The sequence below is a fragment of the Vidua macroura genome, chromosome 6, assembly GCF_024509145.1.
Source record: "Vidua macroura isolate BioBank_ID:100142 chromosome 6, ASM2450914v1, whole genome shotgun sequence".
NCBI classification, from domain to species: domain Eukaryota; kingdom Metazoa; phylum Chordata; class Aves; order Passeriformes; family Viduidae; genus Vidua; species Vidua macroura.
In genome coordinates, this window is record NC_071576.1 from 16,645,667 (window position 1) to 16,670,299 (window position 24,633).

The 24,633-nt window shown below is 35.2% G+C and overlaps 1 protein-coding gene across 1 annotated transcript in view; it reads left to right on the forward strand.

Moving 5' to 3' along the window:
- Nucleotides 1-24,633, forward strand: part of TTC7B (tetratricopeptide repeat domain 7B) — a 120,621-nt gene that overhangs the window by 31,497 nt on the left and 64,491 nt on the right. Inside the window, exons 5-10 of the mRNA XM_053980870.1 lie at nt 461-582; nt 11,130-11,208; nt 13,259-13,431; nt 16,675-16,738; nt 21,297-21,434; nt 24,510-24,593. Of these exons, the coding sequence (XP_053836845.1) occupies nt 461-582; nt 11,130-11,208; nt 13,259-13,431; nt 16,675-16,738; nt 21,297-21,434; nt 24,510-24,593 (660 nt within the window). The remainder of the gene's footprint in view (nt 1-460; nt 583-11,129; nt 11,209-13,258; nt 13,432-16,674; nt 16,739-21,296; nt 21,435-24,509; nt 24,594-24,633) is intronic.

Consider the following 24,633-nt stretch of genomic DNA (forward strand, 5'->3'; position numbering starts at 1 on the left):
CAGTCATTTCTAAATGGTTTTTTGGAAATCATTCTGGAGGTAGCTTTTAATCTTCTTACTGCTCTCTGCAGCAGTCTTTTCTACCCTAACAGGAGTTTTAGATTTTTTAATACCATCACCTCCTGCTACTGAATAAGGTTGCAAATATGCTTTTTCATATTCTTCTCTTTTATATACCATTCTTCAGAAAAAATTATGAAAAAGTATTATAAAATTTTGCTTAGCAATATTTCTGCTTGGTAAATAAATTATTTCTAAGGGTATAGCCAAGAACAAAAGGGTTTATATTTAGGTGGCAATGGTGGTAAAGCTAGAAATGGTCTACTAGCCACCATCTACAAATGTAAAAGGTTTCTCCAACATTAAATATTAGCTTCCATGGAAAAGTACACATACCTTGATTTTGAGTTTTTTTTTCTAAATACACTTTTTCCCCTCCACTTTTCTTGTGTTCTCTTAGGTAATTAATGCCAACATACAAAACAGAAGCCCTAAGCCAGGGCCCACTGCACATGAACAAGAGCTTGGTTTTTTCCTGGAAACAGGACTTCAGAGAGCACATGTTCTATATTTCAAGAATGGGTGAGATTTGAGTCTTCTTTTATTGTGTTTACTTTTTTGTTTAGATTTTGTATTTGTGATTTAACCGGGCATCATTTTTAGCAATTGTGGATTCTGTAATAGTGAGGTCTCTTATGAATAAAGTAGTAACACTTTGTTTAAAATAGTAAGGCTGCCCATATTGTATTTATTTACATATTGGAAAATTGTTTAGTCACAGAAAACATTTTGTAGTTTTGCTTACTACATGTAAGAACTTAAAAGTACCTTAAGCTTGAACTATTTGAAATTTACTATTGAACACTGTTAAAGAGTGATTGTCAACATATTGAAACTGTTGATTTTTATAATTTTGATTTTGTAATTTTTTTCCAAATCTCTTCAGTTATCACTTATTTTAACATTATGCTGCAGGATAAATGTGCATGAAGATCAACAGTATGTATACAAGTATACAATCTTTATTGGACCTGCTCTGTAGATCCCTTTAGATTCTGCATGGGACTTCCTTTATAATTTATTTTAAATAAGGCTTTGCTTAAAAGCCTAAAAATAAATTCAGTTACCACACAGAATGAGAAAAAGAGTACAAGTCTGCATTTTTAAGAACTTCAAAACTCGGCATAAATGGGTTTTAAGTACATTTCTGAGATTTGTTGAAATCACGTAGTTTAAAACCTTGTGTCTGGGGCTTCTTATTTCATTAGGAAAATGTAATTTTATTGAAATACTGGAACTCTTGATGGGACTACTGTTTTGTACCAAAAATGTTTCTTATTCTTTCAAATACATAAACCAGAGATGAAGGAAATCATGCAGTGTCTGTAAAGAGTTCGAGATTTTAATGTACTGAAGGTAGGGTAAAAAAACCTACCCGAGTTTTAAGCTGTTCAGGAAATTCCACATGGAAATGATCACTACACTTTTGAAATCTCTTTCTTAAAGTATTGAAGTAGTGGTGCAATAACATGATCTGAGACTTACACTTTAGTTCTGTTTTCATAATTTAATTGCAGGAGGAATGGAATGTTCTGAAAGCTGATTTTTTTTCATTTACCAGAACTAAAAATAAGATCTCTGTTTTCATGTCTGCACAAAAAATAAATAAAATACGGTTACTGCAAAAATCCCAGTGGCAGTCATGGTTAAGAATAAGCTAAGAATTCCACATTTTGAAGAATTTTGATTGAAGGCCAGGGAGGGAAATGGTGCATTTAATCTGACATGTTTTGTGTAAAAGCAACGAGCACTAGACATAGCAGGTTGCAATTAATGAAGAAAACAAAAAGCAACTGCGCGAAAAAGGTCATGCAGTGGATTGTTAAGGAATATCCAGACAGGAGTGTTTTTCCTAGACCGTATCAGCTCGTCTGGTGTGAGCTTTGAAAGGTAATTTTATTCTATGTGCTTTTTAATTCTTCCCAGTGAAGTTGTTGGTGATCTTGTTAACTCCTACACAAGCTTTTTTTTTTTTTTCCTTTTTTTTTTTTTTTGCAGTCTTTAGTACAGTGGTCACTTGCAGTTTATAAGCAAATTACACATTTTATATAGAATTTTGAATTTCTTCTTCTAGTTCCGTTGGCCAGTGGTACTTTTTTTGTTGTATGATATGAAGCAAGGTATTAGGAAAAATAGGTCTGTGACAATCATTATTTTACATATTCCTGATGTTACATCCTTTAGTTTCCTTCCTTAATTCAGAGTCAATCACAGCTCTTTCAATATTTCCTAATATGGTCATTGTTCCAGGCTGCTTGTTATGTGGATGCTTTTAGGGATTGTTTTTTTATTTTTTTCATTTTTTAACTTGGGTTTACCAGAACTGCAGAGAACTTCAAATATACACTTGTAATAGGGACAAATTATAGTCTCCTTTTTAATAAATGTATTTTAGGGATGTTTTGTTTCATTTTTAAATGTATCATCCCACCTGATGTTAGGTTATAGAGAGTAGATTTGAGATCTTTCCAGGAAACTTTGCAACTTACTTCAAGTTTGAATGTAATCTGAAATCATCTTTGTACATGTGTGTCAGTTTCAAACCAGAAAAGAAAATAAGATAACTTTTATATGAGCTGGAAGACCATAATTTCAACAGAAACATAGGGAGTATTGCTGCCTACCTATAAAGTTGGTTGATCTACTTCAAATTTCCCTTTCATATGTTAACTGTACAGAGATTTTCTTTTAAGTCGAATAATCAAGAGGATTCAGTGATTATCTTTCAGGTATGCATTATCTTGTATAAAAAACTAGGAAGTGCTTGAAACTTAACTTAGCCTTTCTGCTAAGCAGTGGCATTTTGAAAATACATGGAAATGCAATTAGCCAAAAAAAAAAAAAAAAAGTTGAAGTGGAAATAATCTGAACCAGAAAAGTGTTAGTTTAGTGCTAATAAGACACAAAACTGAAATTAATGGTTTCTTCTGAAGCGTACTGAATTTTATTAAAGGAACAAACTACATACCCATTTTTCACTTGGGAGACGAGGAACATTTCAGCTTGGAAATGTGTAACAAAGAAGTTGAGGAAGTTGTTCTAAAACTTAGAGTAGGATTTGTGAGTTTTTAAGAAAATGTTCTGAAATGTAACTTTCCATGCTTTCAGGCTGGTTACATAACTTGTATAGTAGTTGCTTTGTAATTTCATATTGAAGGAGTTCAAAGTCTTGATATTTTTCCAAAAAAAGCTGCGAACACAGGAACTTTGACATTGGTATTTAACATAGCTATTTTCAAGTACAATGCCGCTGAGAAAGGACAGCTCTTTAGGTACCCAGTGTTTCTTCCATCCTAGCATTTGTGTTGTGAGATTTACAAGTAAATTTTGTCTGGTTTATGGTTTTTATTTTTTGAGGTAGTAATGTTCACAAATATACTGGAAAAGTATGATCTTGAAGCAAAATGGCATTTTGGCTGAAATTTAAAATAAGGAGGCCGTCATGTGAAAACCAGACTTTCCTAACTTTCAGAGCTATTTTTTTGGCTCCTCCTTTATTTTACACCCCCTCCAAGGATATTGCTCTGGATCCAGACTGAGGTTTGGTCTAGTCTCCATCATGGTTCACTACTCAGTCAAAACCTGAAGATCCCAGAGATGATCTGTACTCCTCGTGGGGCTGTTACCTGTGCTGACACAGTCACAGTGAAGCAAGACATTCCTAGTCTCCTCCAGCAAGTTGTTTCTTATAGACTGGCTTCTTCTCCATAGAAAATTAGCCCTGAAAAAAAGAAATAGGAAAATCAACCAATTTTTCTAATTTTTTCTTATAATTGAGATAATTGATTTATATTGACTTTAAATGTTTGACAAGCACAACAAAATCCCTCCTTAGAGTATGGTAGTTAACTATGTAGAATTTCTTTTATCTGTTTTTTTCTTTTCACTATAGCATATAACAGAAATAACATAGGAACATTGCTCTCTTTCTGGTGAAAGAGGAACAGTGGATGGAAGGCATTCTATAGGTGCTTCTGTTCCACATGTATATCCATACAGTGCTCACAGATAGGGACTTTACTGGGAAATCCATGAGAGAAAAATTTATGTAAATGCTTCACATAAATGCACATGAAGAGCCTGTAAGATCAGCTCTCAGAATATAGTGCTAGATACTCATCACTCTGCATCTCTTGAAATCCTGTTGCACATCCTACATCACTCTCAAAACAAGTTGGTGTTTAAGTAAAGAATAGAAAGTAAGATGAAAACATTGAAATACTACAAAGTATCACATTTCTTATATGTAAAATATCACTGCTGTGTGTTGGAAAGCAAACAATATCACTGCTGTTGCAGTTTTCAACTCAGCTTTGTTTTCTGTATGCCTGCTTTGTGTTTGTGTGGTTAGGAAGCTAACCAGGCAGGAAGGCAGGAATATATTCAAGACAGGAACAAAAATAATTTCTCTGTGATTCCTAGCAAAAATAAGTTTTCAAAGGATACTTTATTGTCTCTCATATCAGATGCTTTCCTCGTCCTTGTTTCCAATTCTGTTCTCACCTGTTAGTTTTCATTGAAAAAACTTTATTTGAACATGAGAGGAAATTATTATTCCCTCAGATATTCAAGATAAAATAATCCATTATGAATACTTTCTCTTTCAAAACTTTACTGTATGTTTATTGCTCAGAATTGTGTCCTAACTTCAAAAGTTGAAAACAAGATTTCATTATGAAGTTACAGGTGGGAAACCTGGCAGTGTTACATGAAAGACTAAGGTGGATATAAACATGAAGGAATTACTTTTACTCAAAATCTTATCAACTTTTGTAATAACTAGTTATACAAAGAACAGTGAAAGAGTAATGTTAATATCTGAGTTATGTTCAAGACTGATACTCTTAATAATTTATAGTTGGAATTTGACTCCAGCTCACTTTTTCCAAGATACTTAGCATTTTTTAGCCCATGTACCACATGTCTTGATGACAGTGGCTGATGATTGCTTTTGCAAGTATCAGATTGAAGGTTTTGGTTTTTTGTTGAATTGTGATGGCTGGCAAACAAAATGGTCTTGGATCCTCAAATAGGGGAGTTAATATTTTGTACATTACACTTCCCCTGCTCCCCTCAAAATGCTCATTTTACTGCTCTACTTAGTGCTCTTGTTTTTCCACTCTACGGAAAAGTTACTATTGTCATTTCCCCCAGACCCACCCTCCTCCTACCCTCCTAGTGTGTATTTTCCTTGTTTGCCTTTTGCTGCTTCAGGTGCTTGTTTGATTCATCTGTGGAGTTTTGTTGTCAAAGAAATCATAGCTTTCTGTCATTCTGGTGAGAATTGATTCACTGGAAGGTTGATAATGGCTGGTATGGCTGTCAGAAAAAGAGATAGGACCATGCAATTGAGAGGAGGAAGATACCAAGAAGGAAGAATGGTGGGAAAAGGGAGCAAACACTACGAGATGAGAATGAGGAGGATGAGTTCTTCCTCTTCAGGTCATGAACCATTAGGTGAACTAACTATCAATGGAACTACAGTCTAGGCAGCAAGTGTTTTCATTTTAAATGCATGAATGCCAGAATTGCTGCTTGATTGGGCTCTTTCAAATACTTAGGCTTGTGTAGCTCTAATGGCACACTGAAGATGTTTTATTTATAAGCTCAAATATCTTTAAAGAACTTTCAAGCATCAAGCAAACATGATCTTCTGTAGCAAATTTGAGATACCTAGGATTTTTCTTTCTGCATAAGGTAACAATGGATAAAATGAGAAGTATGCCATGATAATTTTTTTCAGTAGACTTTTTTTTTTTTAAACGAGTAGTTTAGATTCTGGCAGCAAATTAGGGATTTTCTACATTTTATGCAGCAAAAAATGTCCAGTGTTAATTAATATTTTGTGAAAATTATATAATATTGTGGGTGTGCTGAAAATTTAAGTATGAAAGGAAGAGTGGGAAAACAGAACTGTCTGAAGTTGCAACTATATTACCTCTTGTAGATAGGTATCCAAATGCTTACCAGGATGTTTTTCTAGTTGTGGATTAAGTTATACTTCTCCACCTTCTTAAACCTGACAGAAAACCGACACAGATGTTAGTCACAATCATCCAAAGCACCATCCATTGGGCAGAGTATGTAGTCTTGTCCATTTGGTCAGGCCTTTAATAAAGTTATGGAACTGAGCTGTAGAATTGCAGTCCTTTAAACATTTTTTTAATGTCATCTTTGTAGGGTTATATGAAGCAGTATGGTAAATGGCATACCTTGGTATTGGGATGTTCCATTACAGCTTAAGAATTAATCTCTTGATTTGTCACATTTCTTGCTTTTTGCTTATGTAGTAACTTCTCTTAATATGAAATTGTTACTGGCCTTAATACTATGTAAATGACTCTTAATTGGCTAAAAGTAATAGAGTGTATGGATTTTAATAATTACATTTTTTTGTAAGGATGTCAGTTATACTGAAGTTATTGAAATGTCACTCTTCTGATTGGCATGCATATTAAGAGTTTCACTTGCCCTTACTCCTTACCTTTAAAATAATTCCTTTCTTTTCTTTCATATTTGAATTTTGGGAGAAAAAACCCCAAACTTTAAAACTTGCAGTGTACCTATGAGTTTACGAACACTGCATTTCTTTTTCTGTTTATAAATACAGATAGAAAGAGAAAGCACAAGAGAAGGTGGAAGTGAGCTCAATTCCAAAAGCAACTTCTATTTCATCACTTTGGTCAAACCCTGTAGATTTCATTGTTATTGGTTTCTCTCCTTTTTAAAAGATGAATATTTAAAAAATGTGATATAGTAAGTGTCAGCAATGAAGTAATAGGGCAGTATAAGTAGCTCAGCCTATTCACCAGCATGGTTCTGGATGTGCTTTTCTCTCTTAAATGGGAAAAGCATTGACAATTTAGCCACCAAATTGCAGAGCAGGTGAGGTTTGGTATAGCTCAGTATGTAAAAATTTGTTCTAATTAAGTTTTTAATCATTAAAAGGCAGTGGTAGACTAAATATTTGGAGTTTTTGACTGAGAAGCATAAAGGAAATGCCTGACAAACAAATGCCCTTCTCACTAATTGAGAAGATTAAACATCAAAACATGGTGTAAGTACAGACTAAATTAATGTTATCAACCTTTCAAGGTTAATTTTCAAACATTTCTTTTTTAGTCTGTTTTGAGTATACTGTGATTAGATCTCATGAATTTTGTTATAGGGAGTAGTGTTTGGAGTTTTTATCCTAATATCATTCAAACATAAACTGCTGCTTGTTGACCAGTTTCTTTCATTCTTTTCTACTTTTTATGTGTGTTTAAAACCACAAAAATAAGAAGTATTAGTGAGGGTAAGGTTTGTCTGGACCAGTAATGCCAAAGCACTGTGTTGTCTGATTCTAAACATGCTTTTTAAAACCAAGAAACTTCTTGGTGATGATGGTGACAAATATTTTTGTGCCTAAAGTTTGCTACTGCTGGCCTTCATGCTTATATACACGTTTTCTGATCCTGCCTTGAAAGCTTATCCTTGGTGTCCCTTAATTTTCTTCCTGCACTTTGCTTGTATTATATCTAGAGTTATTAATTTCTGTCTCTATTTAGGAGTGAGCACCTTTGTATAGGTGAAGTTAAGATATTTGCATTATTCTAAATTGAAATACTGTCTGAAATTTTTTTAAGGAGCTTAAAAGCTGATCTTGTATCAGAATAATTAATTAGCTTCTAACATGAGTAGTTGGGGTTTAGGGTGCAAATATGTAGATACAAGGATGCAAACAAGCCCTAAGGGCATGTCTGTACAGACTTTCAGTAGATCTTGGTTTTCAGCCTAACTGGCAGATTGCTACTTAAAGAGTCAAAGTAGGGGTGTTTTTCTTGAAGATTTAAAGCAGCAAACATTCTAATTGTCTTTAAACATGAGGAAGATACAATTCAAAGGAGTTGATTTGAGCATGTTCTGCCAGGAGGCAGTCTCATAAACACACATGTATGCAATTATCAGTGTCCATCTGTGAACTGTCTTTGTCTTGTCTGAGATCACTCAAAACGTGTCAGTTCCAAGTGAATGTTAATGAACGTTAAAATTCCTTGTCCCTGAAAGGAGGGGATCTCAAAGTCCTTTACAGACACTGTGGGACATTGCTGTCTAAGTTAATGTGCCCTTTTGCTCTGGCAATCCATCAGCCCAGGGAGAACTGCTGACATGAAAGCACATCGTAGTGAAAAGCAGGTAAAAGCTGTGTGTGTCCCAGGCTAGGAAGGAAAACCATGTACCAGAGCAGCCACCGCTCTTCTCACTGTTACAAACTGTTAACAAATACAGGAAATGTACTTTGCTAAAAGCAATGTGGTGTGGAGATCTACCATATGATTAATGGTACATTTTGCTTCATTTCTTGTCTCTAAAAGCATTTAACTCAATTTTAGGGTGATTTAGATTGTAGTTCTGAGATTTTTTTTTTAAAGTAAATTTCATGTAGAAGATGCTTGACAAATCTGTTTTGTGTTTGTGTTGATGTGTGCAGTGGATCACTGTTAAATGCTTTATGAAGCAAAAGCTAATTTTCTATATTAACTGCTTTTTTTCTTGTACAATCTTACTGCTTTTTCCATGATACAGTAGAACTTCGGTCACAAGTTTCAGTCCCTTGCAGATGCTTAAAAAAGTGTAATGGGTAACTAAAAGTAACCTGTCATGAAGTGTTCAAAGGCTTGTGAAAGTTGCATGCATTTTCATAAAGTGTTTTGTTATTTTTCTTGTAACGTGTCGACATAAACTTCATATGGAAAAAATGCCAATTCCTAAAATTTAATGAAGTTATTGTGATTTGAAGTTCTACTACATAGTATGTGTTTCATTTGCACTGGGAAAATAAAATTTCAAGCTGACAAGTACTTGCTCATAACTCTTTTTCAACAATTTTGCAAGGAGCATTTCAGTTTTGTGGCAAGTCTGCTTTGTTTGTTTGGTTTTTTTTTTTGGTTTTTTTTGTTTTTTTTTTTTAATCTTGTTATAAGGACGTATTTGTGACTTTGCGATACAGTCTTTGAGAGAGAACTCCATTCATGAGAAACACCCACTAAGACCGGAGGACTTAAAACTGGGATTCCAGTGAACTGGGTTTGGCTCTCTAAAATATTTGGAATGTGGTATTACTGAGTGATATGTATTTTGGCTTTACAAAAGTGCTGAATGTATCCAGCTTCAAAAGAGTTTGGAGGTTTTTCTGAAATCTGGCCTAATGACGTTCTGTCCTTCCTTACTGTATGAAGTTGGTGTAATAGTCATCAGCTATTGAGGCTGCCTGTTTGAAATGTATAAATGAATATATTTTTTCACACAGTTGTTTCATTGCAGATATTTGCACAAGATGAATTTTCTTTAGTATGTAGTAGCTGATCACTCTATGGTCAAGCTCTGCTGTAGCACATGGGCTTTTTACAAACAATTTTTATGTCTTGTGTGACTGGTGATTATTTCTTTTTAGCCAACTGGTGGCATTCTTTGGCATAACTTTCAACCATTCATATGGGTTTTGTTACTTGAAAATGCTACTTCTTTTAAAATGAGCTTTTCTGTAAAAGTAGTTTAGAAGGTGAGCTTGTGCTGATGAAAGGTGATGCCTGTGCTAGTGAAAGATGAGTGGAAACTAAAGTTTCTGAAATATCCTGAAAATCCTTTATTATGTAAAACAGAACAGAGATGAGTGCTGTCATGTAATCTGAAGAGTAAAATAAACTAGTAGGTCTCTAGGTAGTGATAGGAGTTCTACAGTACTATAGCAAGATCTCTTGCACCAAACACTACTTTCAGATATTCTGCAACTGAATTGAGAGAAAATATCTGTATAAAAATACTGGCTGTTTTTGAATTTGTACAGAGTTGCAGTTCCAAAGTAATTGTTTTAAACATATTTTTAAATACAGCCAGCAGACTAAGGAAGGCAGTTTTAACATCTGATTTTTAGTGCAGTGCGGTAGTACTTTTACTTACAGAAAACTTACACAATATGTAATATTTCTTGTCTCTTTTGGCTCTCTCTTGTAGATGCTACACAATGTGCACATAACATCACACCTTAAGACAACATATGATGTAACAGCATTGATTTAACACAAAATACACTTTAGATAAAATAATTTTGTTTTGTAACTAAACCTGAAATAGTGAAATGATTGTCCTATCTGTTGTGTTCACGTTGCAGAATTCAGTTGTTCAGGACAGCAAAAAGCTAACCCAGTCCATCACCAGTTCAAAGACAAATTGTATTAATATAAAATAAAATATTCAACTGCTTTTATATTCTCAACTGCTTTTATGTACAATAAAACCTCCAAACAACTGATTAAGAGATGAGAAAAAGGTAAAGCTATAAGACCATTCAATATAATCTATTGTTTGAGAAGAAAGTTCAGACCTGCTGAAATTGTTAGTATCAATGATGCCTCTGAGGGTCTTGAATCTCTGCCAAAGCTGTTTAGGCAGCAGATGTGGAAGAAGTGTAGATGGAGAAACTTGGGTTGCAGAAGCCACATGAAAAGCAAGTCAGAGTCAAGAACAGAACACTGATCCCCCTGTCCTCTTCTGGCCACACAGTGGGCCTTAAAGTGTTTGTGCTCTTATCCTTTTGAAAAGGAGTTCAAAATCTTATGCTTTGTATTGCTTCCAGGGTTACAAGATTTACTCATTTTTAATCTCCCTGTTTTAAAGTGTCAAGAGGCAGCTAAAATGGATTTTTTTTCAAAGTTTATACTTGAAGCCTAATGTAATTGAAAACTAAAACTACTGTAGCAATGAGAACAACTTTGTTTTGTCTTCTTTCTTTTTGAGGTGGTTGCTTCTTACTTTTTTCTTTGCTTTCCCTTGACCTGTCTACTGATCATGAAAATGTTTCTTTTTTCAATAAACTGTCAGGGAATGTTGTTATAGGAATCAGTGGTGAGGTTCCCAGATGAATTTGTCTATATCTATATCTCTATCTCTGTATATCTATCTCATAGGCAATGAGGCTATGAAAAGAAAAAAAAGGTAGCATGGATTTTAACAACTTTATTGAGCAATATTTTGAGGTGTTACTTCATCCAAGTTGGAATACTGTCAAATTCTATGTTTATATACAGGAACTTGACAAGAGGAGTTGGTAGATTTAGAGAGTTACTAAGAGCTGTTGAAACAAGAACTACACAAAACCTGCGAATGGTAAGTTACATGAAACCACTTTCCTATTGTAGCATCTGAATTTCTGTAGGCAGAGAAAGCACAAATATAGTGGATGAGTTAGAGACAAATAGCTGGATACATAGCATATTGATAATGACCTGTTATCCAACACTTTATAAGGTTACATTTCCTGGCTTAAGGATGATTAATGAATGATTAAAGTAAGGAATGTTTGGTACCCAGTCTCCCCCCTATTCCTTTTTCTTGTTTGTGGTTATAATTAGAACCTGACTGGTCTCTGATTGACCATACTTTCAACTTTAATTATAATTGCCCTATTTATGAGTCAATGTCGTTTTATGTCTTTGTAAGGTAGTGGGGGTGAGAAGAAAATACATTGTTTTTGTATGGTTTCTATTAAGTTGAAGGCTATCAAATAATAAAGCCTCTTAAAGGAAAACCATAAAAGCAAAATCATGAAGATTTGTTACCTATATCGTCAGAAGCTTGAATCTTCTGTACAATAAAAAGTAGTGGCTCATATCTTTTACTGTCATGTAATTATTTTCAAAATATTCTAGATTAGTTTCCTAATAGTGGGCCTTTAAAACTTCCAAACTAGTAGTAAGGAAGGTAAGTGATTTCTTAATTCATTCAATAACTGATTCCTAGTAAATATATTAAAATTATTTCATAATAGACTTCCAATGGAGAGGGATAGTATTGCAAATTTAAACAGAAAAGATGAAAGACTTCTTATGGTATAGGAGTTAAGGTGGAAGATGCAGATCTTATGGTGCTGTGACTTAAATATTACATGTTTTTTTGGGAAATGTTACTGGGAAATGCTGCCAATTCTGGTGCAAATTTAGATCTTTCCTTCTTTGTACTGCCCTGGTAGAAAATCTGAATTTTCATGATTGTGATATGTAGTCGTGGAGGGTCTATGCATGTGTGTGAAACATTAATGAGGAGATTAACCTGATAGTTATGGATTATAGGATGACTTAAAAGCTTTAAATTAGTATTATTTAATAATATTTATGTAAGTATTTCTATGGTTAAATATGTGGTGACAACAATAGTTGGTCAAAATAAATCTTTTCATGCTGATTTTCAACCTTGTCTCATTTTTGCTGGCTTTAACAGTAGCTAACACCAGCACCTTCAAATACAAGTTGTCAGAAGCCCCATTCAGCCCACAGACCATAACTTTCTGTGGTGGGTTGATCTTGTCTGGCTGCCACATGCTCACCCAGCTGCCCTCAAACTCCCCTTCCTTAACACATGGGGAGGAAATAAACTAGAAAAGGTCTGAGAGAGGTTTAAGATAAAGGCAGAGAGTTTGCTTACCAGTTACTGTCACAGGCAAAATAGGCTCTTCTTGGAGGAAATTAATTTATTGTCATTTAAAAGAGAGTGGGATGGTGAGAAACAAAGACAAAAACTGAAACACCTTCCTTCCACCCCATTTTCTCAGGTTCAACTTCAGTCTTTGACTTCTGACTCTTCTACCTCCTCTCCCTACCCTCCCATTCCCTGAGTGGTGCATGAGGGGTGGAGGGTTGTGGTGAGTTCCTCTCTGCTGCTCCTTACTCCTCACTTTCCCCCTGCTGCAGCGTGGGGTCCCCCCATTGGGCTGCAGTTCCTTCAGGGACTATCATCCTGTTTTTCACCATGATTCTCTTGGCAGGCTGCAGTTTGGACTGCTCCACTGTGGTTTCTCCCATGCAAACAACTGCTCCACGTCTGCAGAGGCAGTAGAGGTTATTGAGCATCTTAGGTTATTGATTATCGTAGGAGCAGCAGCTGGGTTGTTTATTCTTCAGATGTATCTGGATTTAACTGATAAAATGGAAAAATTGTTTGTTATTGCTGTTATTTTTCTTTTTGAGAATTTAAGAATTTCTTTTAGAGAATTGAAGTGGGTATTTTTACCTTTTAAACAGTATCTTGCCTGTTTTTTTGGATGTTATAGAATACAAAAATATATTCTATATAAGTAGTCTTCACTAGAAAAAATCTGAGCATTTTTAAAGAGTTTGTATTCAGCATTTCTAGGGAAAATATTTATCTTTTGCTTTTACAGACAATAGCAAGACAACTTGCAGAAATTTTGTTACGAGGTATGTGTGAACAGAGTTACTGGAATCCACTGGAGGATCCTCCTCACCAATCACCCCTTGATGATCCACTTCGAAAAGGTTCAAATATGAAGAATTATGCGCTCAGTAGGAGACCACGGGTATACACTGGAGAAAAGTATGGCTGAGTTAATACCTCTTTTGTTTCTATAATTGCAGTTGTTACCCAGTGCACTGGATAATTTAGTTTACATTTTTGAAAATGTAGAAGGACTTCGACAGTGTGTAGATAGATAGATGGATTCCTTGAGGAGAATTATGGAAGAAACATACTTCTCCCAATGGAAGTTTGCACTGTATACATTAGACCTTTTGTTCTCAATTGTAGAAATATTTTTTTTCTATCCTGGTGTATGTGATAGACTCAATATCTCTTATTACGTGTGGGATACAAAAGAAAACATGAACTGGGTAGCAAATCAGGTATTGCACATTTTAAATGTGCTGCTTCTAGACATCTATTCTGCTTTATCATAGAAAGATTCAACAATATGGAGATTCAAGTTGATCCTGGAAGTATTATGAAAAAAATAATATATCTAGGAATTTATTTAGCAGTTTCAAAGCTAGTTTGTTTTCCAAGGCTAATCTTTTAGCTAATCATCTTAGATTAGTTTTGGCATTTCTTTTATGATTCCATCTTTTTGTTCAGTTTTAATCTTTCATTAAATCAGGTAAGTGATACTTTTTTGGTTTGTTTTTGTCTGGTATATCTCATAGTGAGTTCTAGAGTAGCTATGGTATGTTTCTTCCTTCTTGAAAATGTAACTTTTTTTTTTTTTTCCAAATTAATCACCATTAGAGTTACTATTAAATATAGATAGCCATTTCCTTTAATTTGAAATTTTTCTTAGAAGTTAGTATCTTGATTATAGAAGTAGCCCTATTTACGTAATGGAGGGATGTTTTATTTTAGTGTTCACAGTATCTTTATATTATAACATAAATGCCTGCAATATGACATCATTTGAGTTGTTTAGCTGTATTTATTTCAGAGTTCCATTAATGAATCTTTTACACAGCAGCAAGCCCACATAATTATGGTGCCTCTACTATTATTAAATAGAATGGCCTTCATCTTCAAAGACTTCTAGCAGTTCTCCTTCCTGCATCCAGAATAGTTACAGCAGGTTTCTCAGGCTCAGTCTTTCAAACATATGTTCTCCATTCTCAACGCATCCTTCATAGCAACATATTTCCTGCCAAAGTGGGGCTTTGTTCAGTTTAGTTCTCTTGTTCTTGGCACATGCAGGTGAGGAGTTCCACAATTTCAACAGAGCATATAATTAAGTCCTTTCATCAGGTCAGACTGGTTAATACTATACCACATAAAATATGTCCATCCAAGCATCTCATTTCCAGCAGTGACTGAAAGCAAGTATCAAAGACGATATCTAAGAAATTTCTTCCTAGGTGTTCTTCTGACCACCCACTCTGAGTTTGCAATGCACTGTTTTTTCTAAGTATGTTGCCTGACATTAAATAGCTGCATTGTGTTCTTATGAGGATTATGGGTGTAATTTGGCTAATAGCATTTTTAGATCTCTGTGTTATTGCCTCTTCAGTTTACATGAACCAGTTCTTCAGCTGAGCATAACTTCCATGGTTTGCCTTTGGTTGATAGCTGTTTCATGCTTTCAGTTGCCTCATTTGCCCTGTTACACTGAAATTACTTTAATTGTGTGCCTGCATCTATCAGAACAAACAGAAAATGAGTTCAGTCAATGGAGCTTTTTTACTTAGACAGGTCAAAGAAGTGTCTCACTAATTTCTGCACGGGAAGGATCTTGTTTGAGACAAACATCAACATATCTACAAAAATATGTTTGAAATTGCTAGAGAAAATAATGTTTGCTTTTGTTTTGATAAGTGGATTTTTAGTAGTTACCTTTGGGGCAGCATCCCTTCTTTCTCTGAGAGAATAATTTCTCCAGCAACTCTTTCCAATCATTATTCTGCTTTCTGGGTGCCATTATAGGTTGGTCAGGTTCAGTCTTCTTCCAGGTTGTTAAATTCTGCAAAGAGGAGTGGATTGTTAAATAAGGAGCTCTCTGATGCTTCCTCATCACTCCTCATTCCTTATCGTGGGTGGCTCTTATTCATGACTGTTTCGAAATTTCTTTTGTTATGTAATAATAAATTATATGCTAAATTCTAAGATCCAGAATACTCTTAAAAATCTGGTGAGTAGTTACATTGATTAAAAAATAAAAATACAACAACAGAACAGCTGCCCTGGGGTCTTAGCTGTTGTATATTATCACAATACATTCACAATGTTGCTTTCAAACTGCCTGGAATTAAGATGTCTTTTAGTTTCTATTTCCTTTCAGGCATTGAATTACTGTTTATATTTCTAGTGCTTTAAAAAAACCTGGAAAGATGTTTTAATATCAGACAACTTTTGTTTCCTGTCTATAATGTATTATAGTTTAAATATCCTTGGGACCATGGGAATTTATTATTAACAGCAACAAATTATTTTCTCAATTTAAATAGGTAATTGTGGAACTAATGGACTGAATTAACAGGAAATAGTACTTGTGCTAATTCAGAAATAGTTTAGAAGAAGAAATCTGAATAGATAAAACATAGTCACTGATTTGGGGGATTTTTTTAATGTGTTTGAGAATGGATGAATGAATTCCTGCCAGTACCCAATGCAGATTACTGTTGTCTGTCCACCAGCATAGAAGAGTTTTCAGAAAGCATGCAGTGTTCAGAGAAAGCACTCAAGTCTAGAAACTAGTCCTATGCAAACCTTCAGCATTAAGTTGAAAGGAACTGTACTTCGTTACAAGCAAATAATTCTACTACTTGGAACTAAGAGTGATTATGGCAAACAGGTGGAGATTGTCATGGTTCAATTTAAAAATATTCATAGCTATTGAATGCATCAAGAAAAAATTCTCAAGCATATCTCATGAAAGACTGATAGAAGTATTTCTTCACATATTGCCTAAAATACAAAAGTTCTCCTGTTCTTGTGTGAGAGTTTCCTCTTGCCAGCACTTGAATCAGTGATGTAGATTGAGTTCAGACAGATTAGGTATAAGAGGCTAGTTAAACTATGGGTTTAATGTTTACAGTTGTCAAATTATGTTCAATTTTGGGATATTTGAATGAGTTCAACTCTGACAGCTGTGGTAGTTTTGTTCTTTTATTGTGTTCAGCCAACTTTTCTGAAATGCAAATATAGAGCATTGCAAATAAATTAATTTTAACCAATTGATTTTTCTATGCAAGTTACTTTTCTTTTTTGGACATTTTCCAGTTTTTACCATACTTGTAATATATATGTGTGAACTACTCATAAAAATAATGTGTTCTGCTTAAATAATTAAATTCTCATTTTGAACAGCATCTTCTGTCCTCAAGAAAATACAGAAGAAGCCTTACTCTTGCTGCTTATTAGTGAATCTATGGTAGGTGAAATAGAGTGAATGTGCATTTGCTGTATGTGTGCTTTCCTCGTTTTGTTTTGTTTGTTTTTTGGGGGCTTTTTTTGGGTATTTTGCTTTGTTTTGTTTTTAATAAAATAGGCCTTTTTTTTTCCCTAAGCCTTTGCTTTGTCTTTTAATTTCTGTTCAGAAAGCAAGCAGAGGAACAATTTTTGTTCCTCTGAGCCATCGATGCAGTCTGCAAGTGTTCTGGAGTTTTTCTCCTTGGGGCTGGCTGTACCTAGCCTTCTTCCAGCCATAGGCAGGTGAACAAGCCTGGTCCTTCATTTGGCATCACTTACCAGTATGAACCACTGTTACACCAGTTGGTTGCTATTCAGACAGACATAAAATCTAAGTTATTTTTGTTGTAAAAAGCAAATAAAAAACTACTAGAAGAACATAATAAACATTGTCAAAATGTACCGTCCATTGTGCATTAAACTTCAGTCACTCAAATTTGTAAATGGTCTTTAATGATACTGGCATTCAGTCTTGGCTACTGAATTATTTTTTTTTAAATGTCCCTATTTCCTCAATAAATGATTCCTTTCAAGGCTCTACTTGTGCCCTTTATCAACCTTCCATATTTTCTGGTAGTCATCAATCAACTGCCACATACTGACATTCTCATACCATATCAGTTTTATGTTCTCAGATGAAATGCTGGAGCTTTTGCTGGTTTTTTTAGCTAGAGGGGTGAAACCTCTACAGTCTCAGGCATCATGCATCTCACTGCACATCAGTGAGATGTAGTCTTTTAAGTTCTACAGGTGATTCAAATGTTTTGGCATAATTTCTGTTTTGCTACAGTTAAATAGGATCAGAACATTTTAGTGAACATTGTCCTAGTTTAACTGTTTTAAAATGGCAGATACTTACACTGTAGTGCTAATTGCTTTCTTCATTCTTAGTGATCTGCCTCGCAGTATTCATGACAGAACCTAGGAATTCTGTGTAGATTCTGATTCTCATAATACAGAAAAATTGGCTGAGCAAACATTTCCACTTATCATATGTTGATTTTGCTGCAGAATATGCTTACCACTGACAGGTGCTGCCTGTGTCTCTGTAATGTGCCTGAGCAGCAGTGAAGGTGTAGAGAATTCTGATGTGAGCTGTGGTCTTGGTGTGAAGTGAAAGCAGGCCCAGTTCTGCAAGATCTGACTACTAATTGCTGTGTTTGCATGTATAGTTCCTTACATATCATCATTAAGAAGCCAAAAACCAGATTAATAGTTAAGTGTCATTTCAGGTTACTTACAGCTTTTCCTTTGGGAATTAGATCTGCCTAATTATATCAAATGCTGTCACTGTAGAGCATATACCTTTAGCAAGCTTTCAAATTTTTTTACAGTAATTATTGCAGATTATTTTGGGCAAAAGAGCTTGTTTTGGGGGAGTATGATCTTTGACATGATTGATTTACTTTGGCTAAGTCATTTGTTCAAATTAGTTTTGGAGGGAGGAAAGGGAAAGATAGAGCATAAAAATATTCATCATTACAAACTTACCTTTCTGAGAGATGAGACCTGGTATTTCAGCTTCAGTGCATGTTAACTTTCTAGCTGTAGTAGTTGTGAAGTAGTATGTGATTTATGATTCTGAAACCAGTATTTGGGAAAGAAATAACACTTAGAGAAGGCTGAGTAACAGTTGGTGTTTTGATATGCTATTGTATTATTAAAGTACTATGGTCCCTTACTCTCATTGTCTGTAAGAAAACACTCCAATAAAGGCCAGGTTGGACAGGGCTCTGAGCAATCTGGTCTAGTGGAAAGTGCCCCCACCCATGACAGGATGATCTTTAAAAGGTCCTTTCCAACCCAAACCATCCTGTGGTTCTATGATCTGACATCCTCATGTTAACAGTGCATGTATGTGTTGCTGCATGTCAGCTGAGTTGTGATAACTGAATCACAGAAATGATTATGTTTGGAAAGGACTTCTGGAGGTAATTTTGTCCAGCCCCCTTGCTCACACAGGGCCATCTGGAGCAGGCTTCATCTCTCTCCAGACATCTTTTGAGTATCTCCAGGGAGAAAGATTCTGCCTCCGTGGGCAGCCTGTGCCACTACTCATTGACCCTCACAGCAAAAGAAAAAAAAAGTTCATGATATTCAGAGGGGACCTTCAGTGTTTCAGTTCATGCCTATTGCCTCTAGTCCTGTCACTGGACACCACTGGAAAGAGCTTGGTTCCCTTTTCCTTGTGTCCTCCCTGCAGATATTTCTAACATTGATAAGGCTCCCCTCCTGAGCATTGTCTTTTCCAGGCTGAAGAGTCACAGCTCTCTCAGCCTTTCCTCATAAAAGAGTTACTCTGCTGTCTAATACAGCCTGGTGGGCATTTGTTGGACTCTCTCCAGTAGCTCCATGTCTCTTGTACTAGGGAGGGCAGAACTGGACCCAGTACTGCAGATGTGGCCTCACCAGTGCTGAGCAGAGGGGAAGGATCATTGCCCTCAACCTGCTGGCACCACTCCTGCTGATGCTGCCTGGGCTATCAATAGCCTTTTTTCCAGCTGGGGCACCTTGCTGGCTCCTGCCCACCTTGGGTGTCCAGGACCCCCAAGAGCATTTTGTCAAGCTGCCTTTGAGCTGGTGAGTGCCCAGCATGTATGGTGCCTGGGTTTGTTCCCTCCCAGGTGCAGGACTTTGCTGAGGGCTTTGCTGAGGTTCCTGTCAGCTCATTCCTCCAGCCTGTTGAGGTCCCTCTGGATGGCAGCACAGCCCTTTGGCATATCAGTTCAGCAAACGTGCTTGGGATTAGGCCCAGTATCAATCTCTAGGATACACCACTAGTTCCTGGCCTCCAACTAGGCTTGGTGTCACTCATCACCACCTCCTGGGCTCAGCTTTGTGCGAGATTCTTAACCAGTGGAAAAATGGCTGGGCATATCCTTCCTTGCTCTGAGGCTGCACTGCTCAAGTGTGTTACAGGCATAAGTGTGGCCAGATGACACATTGCAGTTTGACTGTCACCTTAGAGTGTCTGAGTCCATGGTAGTTCTGAAATACCGAGCACTTCAGTTCTTACGTACTTTCTGTTTTATAATTATCAAGAAAATGATTCTTCAAATACACAAGATATCTGTAATAATTATGAGACATCCTTGTGCTTTGGCAGTGTCAACCACTGTTTCACAAGAAGTGCTAGTTCACAGCTTGTTCAAAACTTGCAAGGAGCTGAGTCAAATAGTGATTAGAGGTAGAGTTAAAAAGAATTTCTTGAAGTTGACTGAATATTTATGCAGTGTAAAAAGTAAAAGCCAAAGACTTCTTGATCAAAAGAAAGCAAAATATCTCTTTGGGGGTGTGTGTGTGCATGTGTGGGGTTGTTTCAAACTAAGATGTGGATTATTCAGTTGATAATTCCTGAGATGTCTGTGCATTTTACACTCTATGTATCTCTCTGAAAAATTTTCAGTATTTAATTATTCTGATTTTAAAGACGTATTGGGTTTGTTCAGAGCTTAAAATGTTACCTTGTTAAAGTGGAGAAAAAAATTATTAACCCTTATTGTGTGTCATTTTTTGCATCTGAAAGAGGGGGAAATAAGCTACCTATTAAAATTTAGTGTTTTTAAGTAAACATGCTAAGTGGGCTATGCCCTGTGAAATTAAAAACAAAGATAAAGAGAGAGAAGTATCTTTGACTTCTGATTGCAGACTGCCAGATACACTAACACTTGTACCAATATGCAATGGGAATATTAAATGCCAAGAAAACTAGAAATAGATAGGATAGCAAGATAATGTGTTTTCAGAGGCTTGATCATAAAGTGGGAGAAGCACTGGGTAGTTCAGGGAGGTACTGACTACTCTGAGACCTGAATTTTGTTCTTTGCTCTTGAACATGATTTCTCTGTGAACATGGTCGATTAATTTAATCCATTTCTAGCTCAACTTCCTTCCCTCCCAAAAGGAACACTTAAGGAATTAGGTTTGCAACGTGCCTTTCACAAAATAGGTTTGAAAGTACAAACTCTTATGCAAACACGGCCTGATTCCAAAGCTGTGCCCAGAAGCAGGATCAGTTTTCACTTCTCAGTAGTAATTCCTGAAGGTGATTGTGGGTTATCCTGGGCATGTTACCATTCACAAGTGAGATGATAGTGTCATAATGTTGTGAAGAGAAAATACGTCAATTACCTTATTTTATGAAAGCTGGAATACAGGACTTGAAGATCCTTTTAATATGTTTTACTAGCACACAAAAAAGAGAAATTTTTGTCAATGTATATACATTATATTGAAAATGTACCTTCTTTTTTTTTTCCTGAGAGCTTTTCAGTAATTTTAAATACATTACTTAGATTATGGAATTAGAATGAAGTAATTAAAAATAGGTTCATGTAGAAACATCAGTCTTGCCATGAATACATAAAATTGGCAATTCTTTCTATCTATAAATTAGTTTTAGATCTCTTCCTTACAGCAACTACTGACTGAGAGGTTGAGTAGAAAGGTAGCAACTAGAGTGAAAATACAGCTTGAATTATAATGATTGACTTGGTTTCTTTCTTTGTGGTGTGTTTCAGGCTAACCGGGATGCTGTACTGAGCAGAATACCAGAGCACAAGAATGATCGCATCATCAGTTTGCAAAGTGCATCTGTGGTCTACGATTTACTTACAATAGCCTTGGGAAGAAGAGGCCAGTATGAAATGCTTTCAGAGGTTTGTTGATAGTAGTGAATATTCATCTGTGTCATTTTTGCTGTTTTCTATTAATCATGTTAATTGTGGTAGTAAGAAAGGGCTGAAACAAATACTGTTATTCTCACTGCTTTATAAATACAGGAGGTAATTTCCACCCCAAAACGTTTACTGTCTAAATTTATACAAATGACTTGAGGTGGCCAAACAAGAAAAGTTGTGTGGAAGGTGTGGTAAATGTTTAATGCCTCAGAAATGCACATGATTTTTAGGTGGGGATGCATGGATCTGCTTAAAAGGGTACACATTTAATGGAGAGAGCAAGAAGGAATGGCAAAAAATAAAAGCTGTTCTGGATATAGAAACGATAAATATAATTTCCTAAAAAATATTTGTAAGGAATGATAAAAGATTTCAGAAGAAAACTTTCTTTTACACTTCTTAATATTTGGGGTGATCCATAGTCCTTACAGTTTATAATAAAAAGGAAATAAAGTTAATAAAAAAATTTTCTGGCAACTTTTCAATTTTATATAGTAGACTAACTAGGTTAGTAAACTAGCTAGGCAGGGATAGAGCCAACCCTGGGTTCCAAATCTGATTCTTATATTTTGTCTGGTGTCATGATGGTTTTGTTGTGGGGTTTTTTGTTGTAGATTTTTGGTCTTTTTTTTAGAATGTTTAAGAACCATTATATTTATGGGAACATTGCAGGTTTAGTGAGTAGAAGATATCTGCCCTCAAATCCTGCTGCTGGTAGTCTAACTTTTATAATTTGAAGTATTGTAATAAACACATATTCAGAAATGTTAAAACATTCTGTTCAGTTATATAATAGGCATTGAATTTTTTAGGGCTTCATTCTCTTTGAGCTGATTTTGATTGCTCTGGTGGAGCTGTTGTAGATTAAATCAGAAGTTGGGAAATTATTCTAACTGTGGAAATGGTATTCACCCACCAGTTCCAATATCTTATTGCTGCCTTCTGGTTTAGCTATAGCTGATTACTTACAGAAGTAGTTGATTGTTATATAAGAATATTAAATGATCAAAAATCTGTCTTATCCTTGTTAAACTGTTCTAATGCCAAGTCACGTTCTTAACTGAAAAGGGCTCGTGTTTTTATTGAGCTTGTATATAATGGGCTTTCAATTTCTTAGGGTATTGTCAACTAGATGAAGGAACTTTTTATACTGTCAATTCTTTCCTAAACAAAAGTACTCTGGTTGTAATCCAGTTCGTTTTTAAGCTTTGTAGGATGCATGATACTGAGCTTGTAAGTATCCTACAAGAGGAGATGTCTTCCAGACCAGAAATTTGCCTTTTTCTGTAGGAGAGGGATTGGGCTGAATGTGTTTTCAAGTAGTAAAGTCAGTTGCCATTATCCTGAGCATTATCTTAACTTCCAGCCTGCCTGGTAACTATTTTTTGTTATGTATTTCTTGTTAGAGCCTGTAGGTCTTCGAAATTCCTTGTTGTGACTTTGTTCAGGAGAGCCCAGTTTAAGAGGTGTTCATGTTGTCGTGTAGGTCACAAACACATCCCATCCATCCATTCATCCCTTACCCCCACATACCCTAATGGCCAGTTCTGTCATCTTACAAAGAAAAGACAAATCACATAACTTGTCACTTTTCTTGCTGAGCAGGGCCAAAGAAATAGAACTTAAAGTTAAGCAAAAGAAATTGTAGATATATTATTAGTATGTTGAAACTCAAAGCTTTTAGGATAATCTACAGTTGTGTCCTGTGCCCTTATAATTGCAAAATCAATTTCCTAAACCTCATTTTCTGAAGTTAGAATTGCTTAAGAATTTTTAATTGAGCAAGGCCTAGAAAAGAAATCTTACATTTTTTACAGTACAGTGAGCCTTATGTATGCATCTCTGTGAAGTATCTAAAATAATAGAGGCAATCACACATTACTTGTTTCTTTCTGTGCTCTTTTTGTTTCCACTTATGCAAAGTCCAATGGGAAAATAAATTCTGTGTTGTTTTTCATAGCAGATGTTTAATTAACTTACTACACGTGCAATCTGATGATGAACCTTTAACAGTAATATTAGAAAGTATTTCTAAAATAATGTAAAATCATAAAGAAAATAACATCTTTATTAATTATAATAAAAATTCTATTAAGATAATATTCATATTGGACATTGTGCAGTAGGATAAATTCTATCATACATTAAGATAATGCACTTCTGTTTTGTCTCCTCTTCAGTGCTGTTCTTTGCTTCAGATTCTGGTGTAGTGTGGAAACATACTGCACACCTGGTTGTGCTTTCTGTAATGTTAAGGCTGAGTTTGTATGGGAAAAATAATTCATGCTTTCACAGTTTAGCATATACACTGTAGCTGTCAGAACAGAAAGCTGCTGGACTCTGCAGACTAGAAAATTAATTTCTAAATCAGTTTATTCCAGAAAAGTGTTTCACCTTTCTACTGTATAGAACTGGCCTGATTAGTTAAAATTAACATAGCAAAATGAAATAATTCTTATTGACAACAGCAGATAGGAAACATTCAAAATTAGTGTATAATGCTAATTTCATTATTCAATCTCAATGTATTAATAATGAATTTTCTTTTGGCATTCAGTTAGTTCACTTAAAATCTCAACAGAATATGGAGTGTGAATTTAAAATTTTTACAAATAGAAATAATACTTCAAGGTGAATCTTTATATACCACCCCTCATTTTAAATGCTACTTGTAAGTGCTTGTGGTACCACTGCTTATTAAGTATTCACAACTTAGGAAGAGAGTGTGTACAATTTTCCTTTTTACTTAAGACTTATCTCCTACTTTTTACAGATGGTATCTTCAGTAAGTTGATATACATAATTCCTTCTTTCACACTACATAATACAGTATCTGCATGAGTATTTAAACAAACACAGTAAATGGGAAATCAGTTTTCTGTTAAATTCTTTTCCATATAGAATCTGGCAGCTATTTTCGTTTATTTGAATAATTTAATTTTTTTTATTACATATATGTTAGATAAGAGTCTATAAAAAATCTTAATACTAGTGTATCTTCTCAATAATTGAAGAACATGAGCTTAAATAACAATCTTCCCCTCCCATATTTAGTGTTTAGAAAGAGCCATGAAGTTTGCTTTTGAAGAGTTCCATCTCTGGTATCAGTTTGCATTGTCCTTAATGGCCGCAGGAAAAGTAAGTATAAATTTTTTCATATAATTCCTGTATTGATGGC